This window comes from Chlorocebus sabaeus, chromosome 20, assembly GCF_047675955.1.
Source record: "Chlorocebus sabaeus isolate Y175 chromosome 20, mChlSab1.0.hap1, whole genome shotgun sequence".
In the NCBI taxonomy this organism is placed as follows: domain Eukaryota; kingdom Metazoa; phylum Chordata; class Mammalia; order Primates; family Cercopithecidae; genus Chlorocebus; species Chlorocebus sabaeus.
The window spans coordinates 23,051,943-23,077,320 of NC_132923.1; the positions used below are offsets into that span (position 1 = coordinate 23,051,943).

The 25,378-nt window shown below is 37.7% G+C and overlaps 1 protein-coding gene across 4 annotated transcripts in view; it reads right to left on the minus strand.

The window, feature by feature from the left end:
• MAGI3 (membrane associated guanylate kinase, WW and PDZ domain containing 3) overlaps positions 1 to 25,378 on the minus strand; it is a 287,292-nt gene that overhangs the window by 113,487 nt on the left and 148,427 nt on the right. For all 4 annotated transcript variants that reach the window (XM_007977516.3, XM_007977515.3, XM_007977520.3 and 1 more), the window contains exon 2: positions 16,122 to 16,238. In XM_007977516.3, coding sequence (XP_007975707.3) covers positions 16,122 to 16,238 — 117 coding nt within the window. The remainder of the gene's footprint in view (positions 1 to 16,121; positions 16,239 to 25,378) is intronic.

Here is a 25,378-nt window from a genome sequence, read left to right on the forward strand (position 1 = left end):
TAACCATGCTGGGAAATCTAAATATTAGGTTATTTGAATACTATCCAATAATATTTTCTGGCATTTTTCACTGATTATTTGTTACAAGCTTCAGTGCTTTGTAAATATTTAACAGAAGAAATGCAAAGAGAGAAAGTGAATGCTACCGTGGAACGTTCCAACGTGAAATTAGAAACAGATCTAAAATCTGAAATAAAAGTAATATATTTAATAGATTTCAATGGCAAAATCAAAATCAGGAGAAGCAGACAAAATGCTTTCACAATTAAAAAAGAAAATGAGATTATATGAAACAACATACTTTGTAATGCCCAATATGAGGATTTTTTTTGATACATTCTTAATAAATTTGATGAATGTCAGTGCAAAATGAAATACAATTTTTTCTGGCATACTTGTCTGGCATATTTATCACCAAATAAAGATCAAGATCATCAGATAAAACAATTGATACTTTGTGCTTTAAAATTTCATTTTAGGGTTGGGCTTGGCAGCTCACACCTGTAATCCCAGCACTTTGGGACGCTGAGGCGGGCGGATCACCTGAGGTCAGGAGTTTGAGACCAGCCTGGCCAACATGGTGAAACCCCCCCTCTACTAAAAACACAAAAATTTGCCGAGTGTGGTGGCGCGCACCTGTAATCCCAGCCACTCAGGAGACTGAGGCAGGAGAATCACTTGAACCTGGGAGGTGGAGGTTGTGATGAGCTGAGATCGTGCCACTGTACTCTAGACTGGTCAACAAACAGAGCAAGACTCTGTCTCAAAAATCAATCAATCAATCAAAAATAAATAAATAAAATTTTAGGTGTGAAAAATTCAAATGCTAAATATGTATGTGATTATCTTTCAAATTCTAAATGATTTTTATTTGGTATTTATTTTGTGTTAATGCCTCCATTCATTCATTCATCATTTTAGAGATGCAGTCTTGCTATGTTGCCCAGGCTGATCTTGAATTCCTGGCTTCAAGATTTCCTTCTGCCTCAGCCTCCCAAAGTGCTAGGACTACAGATGTGAGCCACCATGCCCAACCAATGTCTCCTTCTTATAATTTTTTCTGTTATCAAACATCTGTATCAAGTAGAGATCACTGAAAAATAGTAACAAAATCTTATTTTATTAGTTCATAATAATAATAATAGTAAACCATTTGATTTTATCTTGCCAGTTTCTCTCTGTAAGCGCTTGCCACACAGGAGAATCCATCCTATACTACAGTGTTCGTAGCCATAACTACTGCCATAACAGTCAAGTGCAGCAGTCATTTGGGCTCTCAAGGTACTGGGTTCATTTGTCATTTCTTCACAATCAACTGTAGGTGATACTGTAATTAAATTGTGATGCCATGACTTCTCATGAATTATCAGCATCCCACCTCTCATTGGAAGAAACTTGGCACTCCACGTAAGATCAGCCAAGACAACCAAAACCAATTCTGAAATCCCTTCTTGGAGGTTCTGTCTCCTGGGAGCACTACTTGTACTAATTCTGTATCAAGATCCAGACAGGAGACAGAAACCACATGGCAGTCTGAACAGAGACAGTTTAGTATATAGAATTGTTAACTGTTTACAGGGAATTAACTAAGTAGGAATAAACAAGGACTCTAAAGAATATCACCCTAAAGCTGAGGTAGAATAGTTAAATAAGGAACAAACTTGGAAGGGAGGGACTCTCCCAAAGTCTGGGATTCAGACCTCATTGAAGAGGGTGTGGTAACAGCCCAGTGGATGGTGGGGAATTTTGCTGGGTTGCCTGAGGACAGAGCTAGTTTACAGTTAGTGGGTCAAGGATTATAGGCAGGGAACTGCATGGGGTACCAATGAAATTCACCAGCAAGCTACCTCTGGTGGTGAGTGGGGTTTGTAAATAGAAAACCAGCTAAGACACTGGCTGGACTTGCCAGTAATCCATAGGAAAACTGGCTGCAGAGGATGTTGCTGAAAACTGGGGGACCAAATGGGATGTCACAGAACTCACCAGGAAACTGCTAAGAAGTCAGCTGGTACACTGCTGGTACTCATGAAATCACCTGTGAGGGTGTTGCTGAACTTGCTGTAAGGAAGTCTCCTGCAGGTGTGCCACTGAACTTGTCACTGAGAAGCTGACTGCTAGGGTACTGCTGAAACTTGCTGGGTGTCTTTTTGGATAGCAGGAGCAAAAAGAAAAAGATACACTGGAACCAGGAAAAGAACTCTCTTCTTTGTCCAGTATCCTTCCTGTGCCCTCTATTGAAAGCTTAACACTGTGCCAATGGACAGGAGACAAATGTTACAGTATCACAACCAGGCAAGAAAGCAGATTTACAGCTAAGAGGCAATATGGGTAATAAATGGCAGACTAGTTTTCTGAGAGATTCTATCATAAATGGGAGTTGAATTTTGCCAAATAATTTTTCTGCATCTATTGAAAAGATCATTGGGTTTTGTTTTCTAATATTACTATATTAATTTTGAAATGTTATACCAACCTGGCATTCCTGAAACAAACTCCACTTGATCATAATGTATTATCCTTTTACATATTGCTATATATATATTGACTTGCTAAAATACTGTTAAGAATTTCTGAGTCTACATTCAAGAAAAATTTTAGCCTAACCTTTTTTTTTTTTTTTTTAATTTTAGAATCAGAATCATGTTCACAACACAGAATGAGTTGGGAAATGTTCCCTCCTATATTTTCTAGAAGAGTTTGTGTAGAATTGGTATTATTTCTTTCTTAAATGTTCAGAACAATTTACCAGTATCACGCAGGCCTAAAGTTTTCTTTCTTTTTTCCAACTTTTATTCTAAGTTCAGGGGTACATGTGCAGGTTTGCTACATAAATGTGTGCCATGGTAATTAGCTGCACAGATCATCCTATCATCTACGTATTAAGCCCAGCATCCATTAGCTATTCTTACTGATGCTGTCCTTCCTCCCACCCTCCAACAGGCCCCAGCGTGTGTTGTTCCCCACCATGTGTCCATGTGTTCTCATCACTCAGCTCCCAATTATAAGTGAGAACATTTGATTTTCTGTTCCAAATGAATTGTAAAATAGTTTGTTTTTTTCCCCCCTAATTCTGTGAAGAATGTCAATGATAGTTTAATGGGAATAGCATTGAATCTATAAATTACTATGGGCAGTATGGCCATTTTGATGATACTGATTCTTCCTATTCATAAGCATAGAACGTTTTTCCATTTATTTGTGTCATCATCTCTGATTTCTTTGAGCAGTAGTTTGTAGTTCTTGAAGAGGTCATTTACTTCCCTTGTTAGCTGTATTCCTAGGTATTTTATTCTTTTTTGTGGCAATTGTGAATGGGAGTTCATTCTGGATTTTGGCTCTCAGCTTGCCTGTTATTGATATATAGGAATGCTAGCAATTTTTGCACATTGATTTTGTACCCTGAGATTTTGCTGAAGTTGCCTATCAGTTTAAGAAGCTTTTGGGCAGAAACGATGGAATTTTCTAGATATAGGAGATCATGTCATCGGCAAACAGGGATAGTTTCACTTCCTCTTCCTATGTGAATATGCTCTTTCTTTCTCTTTCTTGATTGCCCTGGTCAGAACTTCCAAAACTATATTGAACAGGAGTGGCGAAAGAGGGCATCCTTGTCTTGTGCTGGTTTTCAAGGGCGATGGTTCTAGCTTTTGTCCATTCAGTATGATATTGGCTGTGGGTCTTATTTTGAGATATGTTCCTTCAATATCTAGCTTATTGAGAATTTTTAACATGAAGCATTGTTGAATTTTATCGAAGGCTTTTTCGGCATCTACTGAGATAATCATGTGGCTTTTGTCTTTAGTTCTGTTTATGTGGTGAATTATGTTTATTGATTTGTGTATGTTGAACCAGCCTTGCATCCTGGGGATGAAGCTGACTTGATTGTGGTGGATGAGCTTTTTGATATGCTGTTGGATTCGGTTTGCCAGTATTTTACTGAGGGTTTTTTCATTGATGTTCATTAGGGATACTGGCCTGAAGTTTTCTTTTTTTGTTGTATCTCTGCCAGGTTTTGGTATCAGGATGATGCTGGCCTCATAAAATGGGTAAAGGAGGGGTCCCTCCTTTTCAATTATTTGGAATAGCTTCAGAAGAAATGGTACCAGCTCCTCTTTGTACCTCTGGTAGAATTCAGCTGTAAATCCATCTGGTCCTGGGCTTTTTTTTGGTTGGTAGGCTATTTGTTACTGCCTCAATTTCAGAATTGGCTATTGGTCTCTTCAGGGAATCAACTTCTTTCTGGTTCAGCCTTGAGAGGGTGTATATGTCCAGGAATTTATCCGTTTTCTTCTAGATTTTCTAGTTTATTTGCATAGAGGTGTTTATAGTATTCTCTGATGGTTGTTTGTATTTCTGAGGGGTCAGTGGTGATATTCCCCCTTATCATTTCTGATTGTGTTTGTCTGAATCTTCTGTCTCTTCTTCTTTATTAGTCTAGCTAGCAGTCTATTTTATTATTTTTTTCAAAAACCCAGCTCCTGGATTTGTTGATTTTTTTTTGAAGGGTTTTTCATGTCTCTACCTCCTTTAGTTCAGCTCTGATCTTGGTTATTTCTTGTCTTCTTCTTCTAGCTTTGGGGTTTGTTTGCTCTTGGTTCTCCAGGTCTTTTAGTTGTGATGTTAGGTTGTTAACTTGAGATCTTTCTAGCCTTTTGATGTGGGCATTTAGTACTATAAACTTTCCTCTTAACACTGCTTTCACTGTATCTCAGAGATTCTGATATGTTGTCTCTTTCTTCTCATTGGTTTCAAAGAACTTCTTGATTTCTGTCTCAATTTCATTATTCACCCAAGAGTCATTCAAGAGCAGGTTGTCCAATTTCCATGTAGTTGTGTGGTTTTGAGTGAAATTCTTTCTTTCTCTTTCTTTCTTTCTTTCCTTCTTTCTTCTTCTTTTCTTTCTTTCTTCCTTTCTTCCTTTTTCTTTTTTAGATGGAGTCTCACTCTGTGGCTCAGACAGGAGTGCAGTGGTGCAATATCAGCTCACTGCAACCTCCACCTCCCGGTTCAAGCGATTCTCCTGCCTCAGCCCCGTGAGTAGCTAGGACTACAGGAGTGTGCCACCATACTCAACTAATTTTTGAGTGAATTTCTTAATCTTGATTTCTAATTTGATTACACTGTGGTCTGAGAGATTGTTATTTCAGTTCTTTTGCATTTGCTGAGGAGTGTTTTACTTCCTATTATGTGATCAGTTTTAGAGTAAGTACCGTGCAGTGATGAGAAGAACGTATATTCTGTTGTTTTGGGGTGGAGAGTTTTGTAGATATCTATCAGATCTTCTTGATCCAGAGCTGAGTTCAGGTCCTGAATATCTTCGTTAATTTTCTGTCTCAATGATCTGCCTAATATTGTCAGTAGGTGTTAAAGTCTCCCACGATTATTGTGTGGGAGTCTAAGTCACTTTGAAGGTCCCTAAGAACTTGCTTTATGGCCAGGCACAGTGGCTTATGCCTGTAATCACAGGACTTTGGGAGACTGAGATGAGTAGATCACTTGAGGTCAGGAATTCGAGACCAGCCTGGCCAACATGGTGAAACTCTGTCTCTACTAAAAAAATACAAAAAATTGCCAGGTGTGGTGGTGGGCACCTACTGTCTCAGTTACTCAGAAGGCTGAGGCAGGAGAATTGCTTGATCCCAGGAGGCAGACGCTGCAGTGAGCCAAGATCGCACCACTGCACTTCAGCCTGGGAGACAGAGTGAGACTCCGTCTCAAAAAAAATAAATAAATAAAGAACTTTATGAATCTGGGTGCTCCTGTATTGGGAGCATATGTATTTAGGGTAGTTGGCTCTTACCGTTGAATTGAACCCTTTACCATTATGTAATGCCCTTCTTTGACTTTTTTGATCTTTGTTGGTTTAAAGTCTATTTTAAAGTCTGTTGGTTAAAGTGTATTTTGTCTGAAACTAGAATTGCTTTTTTCCATTGGCTTGATAAATTTTCCTCCATCCCTTCATTTTGAGCCTATGTGTGTCTTTGCATGTGAGATGGGTCTCTTGAAAACAGTATATTGATGGATCTTGATTCTTTATACAGCTTGCTATTCTTTGTCTTTTAATTGGGGCATTTAGCCCATTTATATTTAAGGACACCATGGTTATGTGTGGATTTGATACTGTCATCATGATGCTAGCTGGTTATTTTGCAGACTTGTTTATGGTGGTTGCTTCATAATGTCACTGGTCTGTGCACCACAGTGTGTTTTTGTGGTGGCTGGTAATGCTGGTTTTTCCTTTTCATATTTAGTGCTTCCTTCAGGTGCTTTTGCAAGGCAGGTGTAGTGGTAATGAATTCCCTTAGCATTTGCTTCTCTGTAAAGAATACTAATTCTCCTTTGCTTATGAAGCTTGGTTTGGCCAGATATAAAATTCTGGGTTGGTAATGTTGATTATTGGCCCCAATCTCTTCTGGCTTGCAGGGTTTCCACTGAGAGGTCCAGCATTTTTATCTGGTGGCTTCCCTTTGTATGTGACCTGGCCTTTCTCTCCAGCTGTGCTTAACATTTTTTCTTCCATTTCAACCTTAAAGAATCTGATTATTAATTGTCTTGGGGATGATCTTCTCATGGAGTATCTTACTGGAGTTCTCTGCATTTCCTGAATTTGAATGTTGGCTTGGCCTGTCTTGCTAGGTTGGGGAAGTTCTCCTGGATTATATCCTGAAGTATGTTTTCCAACTTGGTTCCATTTTCCCCATCATTTCCAGGTACCCCAATCAGTCGTAGATTTGGTCTCTATAAACCTCCCTATTTCTCGGAGGTTTCGTTCATTCATTTTCATTCTTTTTTCTTTATTCTTGTCTGACTGTCTTAATTCAGAAAGCCAGTCTTCCAGCTCTTAGATTCTTTCCCCCGCTTGGTTTATTCTGCTATTAATACTTATGATTGCATTGTGAAGTTCTTGTAGTGTGTTTTCAGCTCTAACAGGGAGTTATGTTCCTCTCTAAAATGGCTTTAGCTGTCAGTTCCTGTATTGTTCTATGATGATTCTTAGCTTCTTTGCATGGGGTTACAATGTGCTCCTTTAGCTCAGTGAAGTTCATTATTACCCATCTTCTGAAGCCTACTTCTGTCATTTCAGCCACCTCAGCCTCAGCCTGCTTCTGAGACCTTGCTGGAGAGGTGTTGTGGTCATTTGGAGGAAAGGGGACATGCTAGGTTTTTGAGTTTTCAGCTTTTTTTGCATTGATTCTTTCTCATCATTATGGGCTTATGTACCTTTGATCTTTGAGGTTGCTGATCTTTGGACAGGGTTTTTGTGGTTTTTCTTTGTTGTTGTTTTCTGTTTATTTGTTTTTCTTTTAACAGTCTGGCCACTCTTCTGCAGGGCTGCTGCAGTGTGCTGGGGGTCTGCTCCAGACTCTAGTTGTTTTGGTTCGTACTGTACCTGGAGGTATCGCCAGTGAAGGCTGCAAAACAGCAAAGATGGCAGCTTGCTCCTTCCTCTGGAAGCTCTGTCCCAGGTGGGTACTGACCTATTGCCAGCCCAAATGTACCTGGAGGAGGTGGTTGGAGACCCCAGTTGGGAGGTCTCACCCAGTGAGGATGAACGGGATCAGTGTGGCTGCTTTTTGGTAGAGGAGCTGTGTTGTGTTGGGGATTCCTTCAGCTCCCGATTGGTCTGGGTTCTCCAAGGCCCACAGGATGGACTCATTGATGAGCCCAAATGGCCAAGGTAGCAGCTTGTCTGCCCCTCAGGCACTCTGTCCCAGGGAGAAATTGGAGCTCTGTCAGTTCCATAGAACATGGGTGGTGGCTGGAGGCCCTGGCTGAGAAGAGCCAGCTGGGAGGACCAGCTGAGACAAGGAGTGGATCAGAGTCTGGCTTAAAGAAACAGTCTGGCCACGCCTCAACAAAACAGCTGTGTCCTGGTGGAGAACCGCTTCTGCCCATCAACTTGGACTCTCCAAAGCCTGTAGGCTGTAACAGTTAAGTCATCCATCTAACTCAGGTGGCATCCCTCCCCTCCCCGGGGCACTCCATCCCAGGGAGAGATCAGAGCTCTGTTCATAGTATGTGCCAGTGGGCACGGCTAGAGGGCCCAGCTGGGAGGTCCTACCCAGTGAGGAGGATGTGATCCAGACTGCTTAAAGCAGCAGTCTGGCCACGATCTGGCAAAGCCACTGTGTTGTGTCCGGACCTTTTGGACTCTCCGAAGCCCGCATGCTGGAATGGCTGAGTCGACCAAACAGCAGAGATGGTGCCTACCCCTCTCCCCTTAAAGTTTTCTTTATAGGAAAGCTAAAAACTAAAATTCAATTTCTTTAATAGATAGAGGGTTTTTCAGCTCACCTATTTCTTCATGAGTGAGCATTGGTAGTTTTTGTCTTCTGAAGAATTTGTCCATTTTATCTAAGTTGTTGAGTTTACTAGCATAACGTTATTCAGAATATTCCTTATTAGGCCAGGTGTGGGGTCTCACATCTGTAATTCCAACACTTTGGGAGGCCAAGGCCAGAGGATCACTTGAGCTCAAGAGTTTGAGACCAGCCTAGGCAACATAGCAAGACCTCATCTCTACTAAAAAAAAAAAAAAACAAATCAAAACCACAATGAGATACCATCTCACACCAGTTAGAATGGCGATCATTCAAAAGTCAGGAAACAACAGGTGCTGGAGAGGATGTGGAGAAATAGGAACACTTTTACACTGTTGGTGGGAGTGTAAACTAGTTCAACCATTATGGAAAACAGTATGGCGATTCCTCAAGGATCTAGAACTAGATGTACCATATGACCCAGCCATCCCATTACTGGGTATATACCCAAAGGATTATAAATTATGCTGCTATAAAGACACATGCACACGTATGTTTATTGCAGCACTATTCACAATAGCAAAGACTTGGAATCAACCCAAATGTCCATCAGTGACAGACTGGATTAAGAAAATGTGGCACATATACACCATGGAATACTATGCAGCCATAAAAAAGGATGAGTTTGTGTCCTTTGTAGGGACATGGATGCAGCTGGAAACCATCATTCTTAGCAAACTATCACAAGAACAGAAAACCAAACACCGCATGTTCTCACTCATAGGCGGGAACTGAACAATGAGATCACTTGGACTTGGGAAGGGGAACATCACACACCGGGGCCTATCATGGGGAGGGGGGAGGGGGGAGGGATTGCATTGGGAGTTATACCTGATGTAAATGACGAGTTGATGGGTGCAGCACACCAACATGGCACAAGTATACATATGTAGCAAACCTGCACATTGTGCACATGTACCCTACAACTTAAAGTTTAATAATAATAAATAAATTAAAAAAAAAAAAAATTAGCTGGGCATGGTGGCACACATCTGTAGTTCCAGCAACTAAGGAGGTTGAGGCAAGAGGATAACTTGAGCTCAGGAGATGGAAGAAATGGAAGTTCAGCTATAATCACACCAATGAATTCCAGGACCTGGGTGACAGAGTGAGATTGTCTTAAAAAAAAAAAAAATTATTTATCATACACTTACACAGTTAACATCTATAGGATTTTCAGTGATGTCACCTCTCTCATTCCTGATATTGTTTTGCTTTGTAGTAACAGAGTCACTATTTGCCCAGGCTTATCTCAAACTCCTGGACTCAAGCAATCCTCCTGCCTCAGCCTCCCAAAGCACTGGGATTACAGGCATGAGCCACTGCACCCAACCTCCTGATAGCATTAATTTGTGTTTAATTTCTTCCTAAGCAGTCTAGCTAGAGGTTTATCACTTTTATTGATCTCAAAGTATGAGCTTTGGGTTTCATTGATTTTTTTCTATTTTCTATTTCACTGGTTTCTACTCTTTATGTTTTCTTCCTTCTACTTAAAATAAGTATTTTTCTCCTTTTTAAGATTCTTAAGGTAGAAGTTTAGATCACTAACTTGAAATCTTCATTATTTTCTAATATAAGTATTTAATACTGTAAGTTTCCATCTAAATACTACTCTAGCTACATCCTACAAATTTTCATATATTGCGTCTGATACATTTCAATTTGTTGGTTGATATGTGTAATATTTTGTAATCTCCTTTGTGATTTATTCAACTCAGTTTATTTAGAAGTATGCTATTAATGATTAATTTCTGAATATCTTTCTGTTAGTACTTTCTCTATTTTTTTTTTAAGAGACAGGGTCTCACTCTTGATGTGATTATAGCTCACTATAGCCTCAAACTCCTGGGCTCAAGGGATCCTCCCACCTCAGCCTCTCAAGTAGCTAGGACTATAGGTACATGCCATCTTGCCTGCCTCGTTTAAAAAAGGTTTTTTTTGTAGAGATGGGGTCTTGATACGTTGCCCAGGCTGGTCTCAAACTCCTAGCCTCAAGCAATCCTCCCATCATCGTTAATAATTTCTAATTTAATTTCATGATGGCCAGATAACATGTTTTATATGATTTAAGTCTAAATCCTCTTAAACGTATCGGTTCTTGCCTTGTGGTGCAGAATATGGTCTATATTTGTGAATGTATCATCTACACTAGAAAAGCATGTGTATTCTGCTGCTGTTGGGTGGCATCTTCTAATAAATAGTAACTAGGTCAAGCTGGTTGAAAATGCTGTTCATGTTTTCTATTACCTTACAGATTTTTTGCTTAATTTTAAAATTTACTACTAAAAGGGGATGTTGAAATCTTGAACTGTAATTATCAAGCTGTGTATTTTCCTTTCAGTTCTATTGCTCTGGTATCATTTCCCTTCTACCTGAAGAATTTCCTTTAATATTTCGTTTTGTTTGTTGTTTGTGCATTTTGTCCAATCTTTAATATTTCTTACAGTGTAAGAAATATTAATATCTGCTGCTGAAAGCTTCTTTCACCTTTTTGTTTGTCTGAAAATTCTTTATTTCTCTTTCATATTTGAAGGATATTTTTGTTGTATATAGAAATCCAGGTTGGCATTTTTTTTTCCTTGCAGCATGTTAAAGATGTTATTTGATGGACTCTGGCTTATACTGTTTCTGTGGATTCTGCAATCATTCTTTGTTCCCTTGTATGTAATTTATCTTTTTTTCCTGTTTTTGCATTTTCTTTTTCAAAAATTTTTATTTTATTTCACTTTATTTAGAGATGGGATCTCACTATGCTGCCCAGGCTGGATTTGAACTCCTGGGCTCAAGTGATCCACCCACCTCAGCTTCCTGCTGAGTTGAGATTACAGGCACATGCCAGCATGCCCAGCATCATTTTCTTTTTATCAATGGTTTTTTATAATCTAATTATGATGTCCTTTGATAGGGTTTTCTTCATGTTTCTTCCGTTTCGGGTCTATTGAGTTTCTTTGATCTGTATGCTTATTATTTTCATCAAATTTGGAAAAATTTCAGTCACTATTTCTTTAAGTATTTTTCTCCTTCCTCCACTTTGGCTTGATAGTTTGCCATGGGTAAATATAAATGCATCGTAGTCCTGTTCTGCCTATATTTAAATGTCTGAAAACAGCTGTTACATATTCCTCATCCAATTTCTAGTTGTCTATGACAACAGGGTAAATCTAGTACTAGTTATGGTACTGGTACTTCATGGCAGAAGTAGAAATCTCTCCCCTCCCCATTGTCATCTGGTTGCTCAAAAAAAAAAAGTTTTCACTTTCTCAGTCATTTTCTTCTCTGTGCTTCAGTTTCATTAGTTTATATTGCTATGTGTTCAGGTTCACTGATCTTTTCTTCTCCAGTTTTGAATCTTCTGTTAAGTCCATTCAGTGAATTTTTAAGGTTCCACTTAATTCATATACACACACACACACACACACACACATACACACGAATATTTATATATAATTTTTCTCTTCACTATGTTGATATTGTTCTTTAAATCTTTGAGCATATTTCTCATAACTAAAACTGCTGGTATAGTCCTGCCATCATGTGTCATTTCCATTTCTTTTTTCTATCAGCTGACTTTTCTTTTGATTATGGGTCACATTTTCCTGCTTTTTGCAGGTCTAGTAATTTTTTATTAGATGCTGGACACTTTGAATATTCTGTTACACAATGTTTCCATTTTGCTGTCTTTCTATTTTTTTGTTTGTTTGTTTGTTTGAGACAGAGTCTCACTGTGTCGCCAGGCTGGAATGCAGTGGCACGATCTCGGCTCACTGCAACCTCCACCTCCTGGGTTCAAGAGATTCTCCTGCTTCAGTCTCCCAAGTAGCTGGGACTACAGGCACACACCACTATGCCCAGCTAATTTTTGTATTTTTAGTAGGCACGAGGTTTCACCATGTAGGCCAGGATGGTCTCGATCTCTTAACCATGATCCGCCTGCCTCAGCCTCCCAAAGTGCTGGGATTACAGGCGTGAGCCACTGAGCCTGGCCAATGTCTTTCTTTAAAGAGTGTTGATTTACTTCTTTCCTTCTCTCTTCCTTTTTTGCGAGCAGTTAAGTTGCATGCATATTTACTTGATCCTTTGGGGTCTTGCTTAATTAAGCTTTGTTAAAGCAGGCCTAGAGGAGCTTTATCTGTGGCTATTTTAGCCCTGCTAGTAAGGCAGGAGTCTTATGGGATTCTTCCACCAAGCTGATTAGAACTCAAATGTCTCCTGGCCCTGGGTAAGCTCTGGGAATTGTTAAACTTACAACTCCAAGAGATTTTTTGGTTTAACCTTGAAGAGTCTCGTCCTACATATTCTCAGCTTAGTATTCAGCCAGAGAGTCAAGGGGGGTGCCTTTACAGATTGCTTGAGCTCTTTTTCTTCATAGCTGTCTCCTCTGTGACATTCTGTCCTGCAAATTCCAGATACTTCAGGCTTCTTGAACTCAGATTTCTGTCCCTTCAACTCAGAGTCCATTGTACTCTGCCTGGGCTCTCCCTCCTTGTGCTGTGGTCCAGAAAGTGCCTTTAAGTAGAAACTTGAGGAAATTATAGGATTCCTCTGTGTGTGGTCTCCTTTATTCTTCTCTCAGGGATTACAGTCCCATTCCACCTACAGCTCAATATCTGACAATAGAAGTGCCCTCTCTCTTTTTTCAACACTGTTGCTCAAATTGTCTCAGATTTTTGGAGTAAGCCTCCTTTTAGGTGGCTTCTATGTCCTCCTGGTAAGTCTCTATAATTTTTTAAGCACTATATACTTTCTGATACACTTACATGCTCCAAAGCTCATCGTGTACTTTCCTTGCCCCAGACCTAGAATCAGAACTATCTCCAAGGAGACCTCAAACTTTTTAGGAAAGTATGATATTTAGAGACCAGATGTGACCCTTCAGTATGCTAACTGCTACTGATGTGGCATTGTGTCTAGGTTCCTAGAGGGAGCTTTGGACACTTCAATTTGTGTGTAAGTTAAGAGGGCCTACTGAGATCTAAAAGGGCTACAGCTGCTTGGACCCTATGAAATGAAACAAAATAAATTTTAGCTCCCTTCAAGGATAAAAACCTCACAGTGAGGAAACTGCAAAACTAGAACAATAAAATTAAAAGAAAAACTCAAGTGAAAGTGGCAGAGGGCAGTAAAAAAAAAAAAGACCTATCTTAGAAAGTACAAGTACATATTTTTATTATCTTGTTTTAACAACGGAAGAGGAAACTCTAGAGCTATGAAACTAAAAATGAGACATCCCATGCAGGAAAAATATCAAGTTACTTACAAAGAAATGAAAATTAGATTGCTACCAAACTCTTTAAGAGCAATGCTTTATGCCAAAAACAGTTAGACAGTTGACTAATATATTTAAGATAGTCAAGGAAAGAAAATGAGTCAAAAATTTTATATCCATCCAAACAAACATCAAAGTATAAAGGCCACAAATAAAATCCTAAGATGATCCTGTGAGCCTTTGCTGGGAAATCAGGTAAAGAAAAAGCTTTAGATAACTACAGTTAGTGACAAAATAACAACATAAGGATTGGTGGTTATATTAAATATGTATTTACCCACAGAATAAAAGATAAATGATAATTATAAAGGAAGAAATTACAGTAATGTAATGGCTATTTGCTTAGCCAATGTAGATACAGCCCAACTATTAAAAAATAATAATAATAAGGTAAGAATGACGAAAGCATATGCAAAGTGGAATAAGCTTACTGATCACCTTATATTTGGTAGGAATAAAAAGGTATTACTTCAAGTCAGATGATGGGAGAGAAGGAAGGAAAAAGAAGAGATGACTAAGTAATTTAAATATTACTCATAGTAGAGACAGAAGCAAAAAAAGAGGGAGGGAGGAACAAAGATTATTATATAAAGGTATCAAGGTAACCATTAAAAAAAAAGATCCCTACAAACCTTTCTAAAAAGAGAGAGATGACTACCTAGTGAAAGGATTTTCATACAAAAGGCTTATATATGGTAAATATAAAAACCATGACAGAACTGAGGCTAAAGATATTGATCACATCAATAAAAATGTAAAAAGTTTCACACTGGCTACTGAGTAAAGTCCAGAACTATTTGTAAAACAGAGATTCAGAGACTTTAAGAATAACAAGATGGACAAAGACACATCAGGCAAATACAAATTGAAATAAAGGCAGAAGTTGCGATCTGCAGCTACAAGGCAGATTTGTAGGAGGAAATCATAGATAAGGAGGCAGATTAAAAAAAAAAAAAATATTTTATGCGATGCTAAGGAGTCTGAACTTGATTTGTCAGTGGAAATCTTTGAAGGATAAACTATAGATGGACAAGAATCGGATGTCCACTTTATTTTTAAATTTTTTTCCCTTTCCTATAGTGCTGAGAAATGTGCACTTTAAAAATCGATTGAAATGAGGTGAAATGAGAGGCAGGAGATCCAGTTAGAATGGGAGAAGGGGACAAACACTACTTGAGTGCCTACTCTAGGCCAAGCAGTTTTACATACATGCTCTCATTTTAAATCCTAGTGACAGCTACATGAGGTAAGTCTTGTTATTTTAATTCTATATAGAGAGTTTCTGAGGACCAGGAACATTAAGTAACTTGCCCAAGTAAAGTAGCCAGTAAGATTCTAGAGTAAAGATTTTGAACTCAACTTTACTTAGCTCTTTGCCACTACATAGTCAAGGTAGGAAGGGAGGAAGCCAGGGAGGGAGGGAAAAAAAATTATTCCAAGTAAGAGAGAGTTCCTTTCCTTCTTTTCTTCTTCTTCTTTTTTTTTTTTTTTTTTTTTTTCATTTTTTTCATGTTGGGGAAGGGGCAGATTTTAAAATTATTTTAAAATAACGTTCTAATAAAATACTTGTTCTTGGTATACAAGGCATTGGGAGCTAAAAAGTCTTCTTACTACATAAGGCTTTACAAATCGATTTACAGGAATAAAATCTAGTTAACAACATGTAAATATATATTCTTTTTTGATTTCCTTTTTTTCTTTTTTTTGAGATGGGGGTCTTGCTGTTATCGCCCAGGCGGGAGTGCAATGGCGTGATCTTGGCTCACTGCAACCTCTGCCTCTTGGGTTCAAGCGATTCTCCTGCCACAACCTCCCAAGTAGCTGGGATTACAGGTGCCTGCCACCATGTTTGGCTAATTTTTGTGTTGTTAGTAGAGACAGGGTTTCACCATGTTGGCCAGGCTAGTCTCAAACTCATGACCTCAGGTGATCTGCCCACCTCAGCCTCCCAAAGTGCTTGGATTACATAGTCTTAAATTCTAGTCATCACTTTTTAAAAGTCACAATATAGAATCTTCTAGTTTTTCTACTTTATACTTTTTTTTTTTTTTTTTTTTGAGGCAGAATCTTGCTCTGTCGTCCAGGCTGGAGTGCAGTGGCATGATCTCGGCTCACTGCAACCTCCACTTCCTGGGTTCAAGTGATTCTCCTGCCTCAGTCTTCAAAGTAGCTGGGATTACAGGTGCCTGCCACCACACTGGACTAATTTTTGTGTTTTTAGTAGAGACGAGGTTTCACCATGTTGGCCAGGCTGGTCTCGAACTCCTGAACTCAAGTGATCCACCTGCCTTGGCCTCAAAAAGTGCTGGGATTATAGGTGTGAGTCACTGCACCCAGCCCAGTTTTTCTACTTTTAAAAACAAAACCTCTCAAGTTCTCTGAAAATTTTTCTTCTTATCCAATTTTGTTCATTTTTGCTCCCAATTCAGTCTTCACAATTTCATGTGAAATACTCTATCAAACTATCTATAGATGTTTAATTAGTTAAGAAAGGACATTTCTGCTTCAGTTCTTTTATTCCATCACATACTTACATGGAATGGTTCTCAAGTAGAGATTATCTCTGATCACTTGCTGCAGTTTGTGGTCAATTGATCCTTTTTGAAACTGAAGACTTAGGTAATGCCGCAAATCTTTATTAATGACTTTGCCTGGAGCAAAGACAAAAAAACAGAAAATAAATGCATAATTTTTAGACATTCACTTAAATATAGAAGCTAGTAACTGAATATTCTTAAACCAGTTAGCTATGAACAGGATAAAGGAATCAGAATATTTTACTAAAAAGAAAATAAAACCAAATTATTTATAGGTACTATAATTAAAATATGTACCTGCAACATAATGTGGGAATAATTTTACATGGTAAGGGAGGGGGAAGGTACAGGTCAGAGAGGATGACAAAAATATTCAGAGTAATTTCATTTAGTCCCATGGCTTTAAATGCTATCTATATAATGATAACTTCCACATTCATATCATGTCTCCATCCTTGATCTACCTCTGCCAAGCTCTAAACTCATCAAACTGATCCATATATATTGCAGATATATTTGGAAGTCAAATAAACACCTCAAGTTTCAGATAGCCAAAACAGAACTTTTAATTCCATCTGCCCCCAATGTTTCCTCCCCAACATTTTCCCTATTGTAGAAGGCACCATCAGCTTGCAAAACAATCTCAATATCTAGAAATCATCCTTGATTTCTCCTTTTCATTCTACCCATCCAGATCCAACCCATTAGCAACTTTTGTTGGTTCTAATTCCAAGACATACTTGACTTTTCTTCATTTCCTTTGCCACCACCCTAATCTAAGCCCCCACTGATTCCTCATCTGGAATTCTGTCTCAGCCTTCTAATCGGCATCTATTCTTGTCTCCTTTCTGCCGCCCACCACTTAGCAGCCAGAGTGAGATTTAAAACATAAATCTGATAATTACTACTCTGTTTAGGGTCCCCCAAGATATCTTGTACTTGCATCAAAATCTAAAATCCTGAACAGGGACTAGAAGGCCCTACATGTTCTGGCTCCAGCCATCTCTGATCCTAATTTGGTCACTCTTCCCACTGTCAAACACTGCTCCACCTATGCTTGGTCATCTTTCTGATCTTCAAAAAGGGCAAACTGGCCCCACCTTAGGGTCTTCTGCCTATCACTAGATTGAACAGGCATTTTCTGTCCACTTGCTTGACTCCTAGATACAATGTGAATAATTAAGAAAGTCAAAGATTTTCTATTATTTGTGGGGAAAATGGGAAATAAATAGAGAAATATAAGGGCTCTCAAAGAAATATTAAGCAGAAAAAACAGGATTGCAGAAATCTGATAGCAATGAATTTATACTAAGGGTTGAACTTAAAATGAAACTCCAAGTAGTCCAAACCACTGTTCATTAGACAAGGCTTCAGATAATTAGAAAAAAATCAATGCTAAAGCAAAATAGATTATTTTACTAATAAGAACAGTTGATTAAAGTATACTATTTTATTTAGAGCAACACACTTATGACAAGGTTAGATAAACCAAATACTATAGATCAGCTAATTCTTTTAACTATCACTCCACAATATTACATTTCTAATTCCCTCTTTTGCTCTTCTCATATGTATAAATGAACATAACCTATGCAAGACAGTGTTAATATAAGCAGGAAATCAGTGTGTGTCAAAAGTTCAGCAAACATATTCAGACCCTAAACTAATAAACACAAACCTTAAAAAAATCCTTCTTTTGTCTTGCCAAAAATAGATGCTGAGCAAGGGGGAGCCTTTGTGATTTTAATAAACCTGAAAGATATTTACCAGGATGAACACAGAATAATCTCTGGTCCCAGAGATTGTTTCTATTAAGCATTTAGGGATCCCACTAACCCAAGTATTATTTAGATAAAAATAATATTATTTCATTTTTAAAATTTATAATACAGAATAGTACAGTATACTATTCATCACTGGATAGAATAAAATGCTAATGTATAATCAATATTGCATAGTCTCATTGCTTATTGAACAAAAATATACCAAATAATGAATTCATTAAGTATTTTTAAAATCAGGTAAGAGATGTCTCAAATGCTTTGTAAATGTCATTAAAAAGTTTTGGCAAATCGCTATATAGTTGCCTAAAGGTGTTTTGTGATACTTGGGGAAGTTTGGTTAGAGTTTTTGAATGGACAGAGAATGCATCATTGTTTTTTCCCCACTTAAAAATAACATAATGTAGGCTCTGATATCTAAAAATCTGCTGTACAACATATTTTGTATAAAGTACACAACAATTTTAATTTGGATAAAAGATAATACATGAATAATTTAAAAAGACAATCTGACTCAATATTGTGTTTTATTAACTCACGATTTCCTTTTTTTTAAATTTGAAGCTTTACTGTCAGATATGGTATAACTTACAAAGATAACTATAAAATGCTAAAAACTCAGATTGTATTTTAGTCTATACAATAACAACCATTAAATTCGATATAATTAAGGACAAAGCCAGAATAAAATCAGAAATACAGCATAATGGGTCTCTTAAGGCAAAATAATTGAAACAACTCAATTTTTGTTTTGTTTTGTTTTGTTTTGTTTTTTGAGACGGAGTCTCGTGCTGTCGCCCAGACTGGAGTGTGGTGGCACGATCTCGGCTCACTGCAAGCGCCGCCTCCTGGGTTCACCCCATTCTCCTGCGTCAGCCTCCCGAGTAGCTGGGACTACAGGCGCCTGCCACCATGCCCGGCTAATTTTTTGTATTTTTAGTAGAAATGGGTTTCACCCTGTTAGCCAGGTTGGTCTCAATCTCCTGACCTCATGATCCGCCCACCTCGGCCTCCCAAAGTGCTGGGATTACAGGCTTGAGTCACCGCGCAGGGCCTCAATTCTTCTTTCAAGGGCCTACAAGATCTTAAGACTGAGAGGCCAAGGCTGGAATTGCACTCTTTTTTTCACCCTTCACTTCTACTGGGATTCTAGACGTAACACCGAGATGAACAGTTGCAAAGAAAAGTGTGAGGGACAATTTTGTAAGTGTGATATTTTGGCCGGGTGCTCATGCCTGTAGTCCCAGCACTTTGGGAGGCCAAGGCAGTTGGATTACTTGAGGTCAGGAGATCGAGACCAGCCTAGCCAACATGGTTAAACCCCATCTCTACTAAAAATACAAAAATTAGCAGGATATGGTGATATGTGCCTGTAATCCCAGCTACTCCAGAGGCTGAGGCAGGAGAATCGCTTGAACCTGGGAGGCAGAGGTCGCAGTGAGACAAGATCGCCCTGCTGCACTTCAGCCTGGGCAACAGAATGAGATTCTGTCTCAAAAATAAACAAATAAATAAATAATTGTGATATTTTATGTAAACATCTGCAAGTATTCAAAAAAGTCATCACACTTTTTTGAGGCTAGAGGCAAAATATTACAAGCATGAAAGAAATATCAATTATGAAAGTTTAATAAGTTAACTATGGGTTTGCATTCTCTAAAAGTAACAATTAATTTTAAAAAAATTGGATGTAGCAGTTATCATGGACTGCCAAAAGAACTTCCTAAGGGGACAAAATATATGGCTCCCTCTTTGATATGATTCCAGGGAATTTGTATTGTTTTTAAAAATATGTAAATATCTTGAACAGGCAGCTGACTGTGGGATTACCAGAAGGCCAACAGACACATTGACTCAAAAAGACACTGCTGAGTATATCTGTACTATCAAGTTGTGTATGAACATCTGCCTTTTATTTAGGGATAGTTCACAGGAATGACATTTCAAAGGTATGAAAAACATCCAAGTGAGCTTAATATAGTTGTTACTGAACAAAGAAAAGATTCCTCATAATGTTAGCATTCTTAACATAGTCAGACTTTGCTCTAAATGTTAATATTATGCCTTGACTTCTAAGTAATTTATAAGTCAAGGTTACATATATAAATTAAAAACAGATTTATATATCTTACAAATACAGCTCGGTCGGAAAAAAGTCCCTAACAGAAACCTCAATCATATGAATAAATCTAGGTACTCAAGTTTCAACATACAAATCCTTAAAAAAACTAATAACTACAAATCCAAACTTTCTGAATATATGCAAATTAATGTTCACCACCAGTTCTCTGTGAGGAACCAGTATATAAAGTAACTATTATTTAACTAAACCCTGGGCATGCTGGCATGGGGATGGCCAGGCAAGCAGCTGTAAATCAATCTAATTACAATCTAATTTCATCATGTTTCCACAAGGATAGATAAGGAAACATTGTCAACCACTTGGCTAAAGTCAAGATACAACATGTCTTTACTATTCTCTAATTCAGTAGCAATTATAAAACTGAAAATAAAGCCAAAAAAAAAAAAATGAGGTCAGTTTGGCATGTCTCATTCTTATAAATTCATATTGATTCATAGTGATCATCTCATTCTCTTCTAAACACAATATTTCATTTTTTTACAATCTCTTCCAATTTTACCACAGTTTAAAGTAGGGAACTGGTCTTGGGTTTTTGCAATATACTCTTTATTCCTTTTCGGAAACTGGGACATTTGTCTCTCTCCTGTCTCCAAGTATTTATCCCATATTCTTACTGATTTTGCTAAAAAAATAAAAAAATACTGACAATAACCTTAAGATTATACCTGAGTCTATCAACTCCTGGGAGGCAATTCATTTGGGTCTTGAAAATTTAAATTCATTTAAAGTGAATGATACTCCATCTTCTCATATTTTTTGTTTGTTTGTTTAATTTCCTCTGTTTCGGGTTGTTTGTTTTACCTTTTACTATGGGAAAAGGATTTCTGCTACTGCAGGATTACAGAAGCAAAGTAAGAATTGTACAGGTCTGATTTTTACCTGTAAAGAAACATTAAGAATATCTTCTTCAGACAGTGAGCTATCCCTTCCCTCTTGTTGCTCTTGCTCCAAAGACAATCTTAAAAGTTCTTTGTGCACTCTGAGGCATCTCAGCTCGTTTTAAATTTTGGTCTTTGAAAATTCTTAAATGTTTATTTCTTAAAATCTTAGCACTGTATAACTGTGTGATGATTATATGTTCCTTTCATCTATTAATCATGCACATCCTTTAAGAAACCTGAGCTGTTCAGGGCATTTTGTACACCCATAATAATTTCTTCTAATAATTTTTCTTTTAGAACTCCCTAGTCTTGAAATCACACCCATAGATGCTATAATCTTGCAAATATCTGTTTTCCTTAAAGGCAAAGGATGGGCATAATCATGTTTCAGTTCTCTTCTTTACAATGATGTCTGCAAGACAACTTGGTGACTTTCTCAATAAACTGTTCAATACAACCATGTCAACACACAACCAATGTTACAAACTAGTCCTTTTCCATTAGACCAAGACTCAGAATAGCAGTCCATCTTATTATTTCTTCTACCTCATGAAATCTATAGCAGTAAGGGAAGACTCCATGAAAGTAGTGAGATTAGCCTAATGCCAGACTGGCTCCCTGGCTCAAGGAAGAGGATCCCTAAAGAAATAATAAATCAAACTGTCTACTTGTTCGTAAAAACAAAGAGTATTTACAATGCTTTCCTAGATAGTCAGTATCTATACATTTCATAGTAAAACATATTCATTCTATGGCACAAAAGCTGTTCAAAAATACCATATATATTGTTAAACATAAATTGTCAGCTATCTAAAGGCGAAGGCCATGGTTTATTTTTTATTGATTTAGTTTATAGATTTCATTTAGTTTTTATAGATTTAGTGTGTATCTAGAAAACAGAATAAGTGAATCAGCTTTTTTTTTTTTTTTTCTTTTTTTAGATGGGGTCTTACACTCTGTCAACCAGGCTGGAGTGAAGAGGTGCAATCTCGGCTCACTGCAACCTCGACCTCGGGGGCTCCAGTAGTCCTCCCACCTCAGCCTCCCAAGTAGCTGGGACCACAGGCACATGCCACCAGGCCAGGTTAATTTTTGTATTTTTGGTAGAGACAGGGGTTTGTCATGTTGCCCAGACTGGTGTCAAACTCCTGAGCTCAAGTGATCCACCTGCCTTGGCCTCCCAAAGTGCTGGCTGGATTACAGGTGTAAGCCACTATGCCTGGCCTTAATTTGTATTTTTAACTATTCATTTGACCCTCTCCATCCTTGAATACATGAAATTTTAGAAGACAGTACTCTCTTAACTGATACAGCACTCTTTAACAGTCTGTCTACAACTTTATGTTAAATTGTGTTTTTTTAAAAATGAAACTGATTTTATTTTGGCTCTGTCAAATCACTAAAATAAATTCTTCACCAATTTCTTCAATTCTTCATTAAAGCAGCAAGCTCTATGAGTCTTTATAAGTAGGTTTTAATTATAGTTTATATGTCAATTCCTCAAATTCTGTTCTTAACTTATTAACATTTTAAAACATATTCACAAAATGGTATCTGGACTAAAATATAAAATAAGGCTAAGCTAACCATTTGAATCTATTATCTTCTGGCTCCATTGGGTATAACAAGTCTACAGCAGGAAAAGCCAAAAACCCTTCTTTCTGTGGAAGAGGCATAGGAATGAGACAAGAACAAGAAATGGAAACACTAATGACTAGGGCTGTTATTTTAGAATTATTATCATTACTATATACATATTAATTACATTTATTATATTATATGCTATATGTTTTAACTCACTCTTCATGATAACCTTTGAAGTAGGTGTTATAATTATTCCCATTTTATAGATAAGAAGCTAAAGTTTTGAGAAGTTAAGTAACTTGGCCAAGGTTACACTGCTAGTAAGTGACAGACTTGGGATGTGAACACAGTCAATCTGTCTTCAGAGCCGACACTGTAAACACTGTAAGCGCTGTCCTAGAATATCCCTGTTTCTTTCTCTCTCTTTCTGTGTGTGTGTGTGTGCGCGCGCACATGCGTATGTATGTGTAAGAGACACGGTCCCTTTTGATGAATTTCTTATTTTGCATAAGCTTATAGAGTATAGGTTTCCTGATTCATAAGAGCCTACTTTTCCATGACACAGTCTAGTCATTTCTGAGTTCTGAGGAGTAGGTACTTAGGGCTAAACGTAGTGAATGAGAGTGAGCCCAAAGGGAACTTAAAGTCTTACAGGGAACATAAACATTGAAGAAGAAATTTCAAACGTGGAAACATAAAAGAGAAGTACAGGAGTTCCTCTTTATCTGACGTTTTGTTTTCCATGGTTTGTTACCCACAGTCAGCCTTGGTCTGAAAGTATTAAATGGAAAATTCCAGAAATAAACAATTAATAAGTTTTAGATTGCACACCATTCTGAGTGCTGAGATGAACTCCCATACCATCCTATTCCATCCCGCCTGGGATGTGAGTCATCCCTTTGTCCTGCTGTATCATCCCTATATCCATGCCATATATGCTACCCACACATTAGTTACTCAGTAGCTATCTTAGTAGCTGTCTGGGTTATTAGATCAAAAAACATAGTATATATAGGATCCGGTACATATCCCCCAAGAATAAGGGGGGACTACTATACAGAGTATTGTGTGAATTTACAACTTAGATCCTAAATCTGGGGGTTATGGGAAGACTTCACTAAGTGCCATTGTAGCTGAAACCTGAAAGATAAATAGGAGCCAGCAAGGCAAAAAGGGCAGTGGGGGAAATGTTGGTAGAGGAAACAAGACATGCAACAGCACTTAGTTGAGCTGGGGAAGAACATAGTGGTTAGAGGAACTGAGAGAAATCCAGTGTTGCTGGCTCTTAGAAAGTGAGGAAGAGTCCACACAATCTGCGATAAGAGTTCCAGAAACCAGTAGGTTACGCAGAACCTTGTAACAAAAATTTAAAAGAACATCTACTAACTCAGGTCTGACACTAAAACCCTTTGTAATTCCCATAAGCTAACAACTATGAACATATTCTTTCTAGTCACCTCTATATTCCACATCTGTGTTCAAATGCTTTCTCATTATTTCTAGTCTGTCTTCTGCTTAAAAGAATAAATCCAAGGTTTTAAACTCAGAAGGTCTATATCTACACATTTCTCTAAGTATGCCACTCTCACTACAGGCAAGCAGGAACTTAATGAATTTTTAAAATAATTTATATAAATAAATTCCTCTCCAGTCCCAAGTGTGAAAAGCATTAAATACTCCAGAGTCTCCTGAGCCATTTCCATTTTTAAAACTAGTCAGTTTTTCAAGATACAGTTTGAAGAAACACAGACTAAAGCAATGAAGCAATGTTATTATCTTCTACATAACAGAACCACCACTTCAGCAGTCACAAGAAAGGCTCCTGCTAACAGAGGTCACATTCTTTGTCTATATTATGAATTATGGCAATAGTAAACGTTAAAATAGGAGTGTCCACTTTGCATAGGTTCCTGGAAGGGGCCATCACAAATATATTGGTCAGATTTCATATGCTGCCCTGAGTCCTACATGTCACTGGCATTTGAAGGTCAAGCCTGCTGCTTTCCCTACACGTGCCCAGAAAGGTTTTCTTTTCTCTCTCCCTCCTTTCTTATTTCTTACATTCCTCCTCTTCTTCTTCCCTTTATTATTTTTTAATGTGTTTATAATCAGAAGAATTATAATCATAGCTAGAGAAAGAACTCTTTGGCTTAAGTAGCCTATACATCTGGAAAATCCATGAGCTCTACCAAACTAAAACTATATATTCCTAAAAGTCTAATACTGTTTATCACATGTAGAATTCCATATTAATGCACCATCAAAATTGCTCTATTATATTCAAATTATGTGTAACTAAAACCCATCATGCTGTGGACATTTTTTTGTTTATATGATTTTTATTTGCTTAAAAAAGCAAATGTTTCTGTGTATGATATATTTACAAATAACAATCATATCTCTAAAAAACTCTCAGACACATGGCCAGGGATCTGAGATGTAAAGAAAAAGAGGTGGTTCCCCAGAGGAAAATGATATTGCATCTATATCTATATTCTCACTTCTGAGGCAACTACACCAGTCTGTCAACACCCAGCTCTACCCTTCTAATCTCCATACCCAATTGTTTTCTCTACTGGTTTCAGTTTTGTGTCTCCAGCATGGAGAACAGAATGAGATCCTGTCTCAAAAAAAAAAAAAAAAGTAATGCTTCAATATATGACAATGCAGTCAAATGCTCAAGATATATTTTAAATGAAAAAAAGCGAGTTACAAAATAAAATATTTGGTATGAATCCAAATTAAAGATAACTGAAGATATGCAAATAAAAATGTAAGGGACACACATAAAACAAACTCACACTTAAACACTTAACAATACTTAAGAGTATTATCAAAGGATGTAATTACCTTGTGATCTTGAAA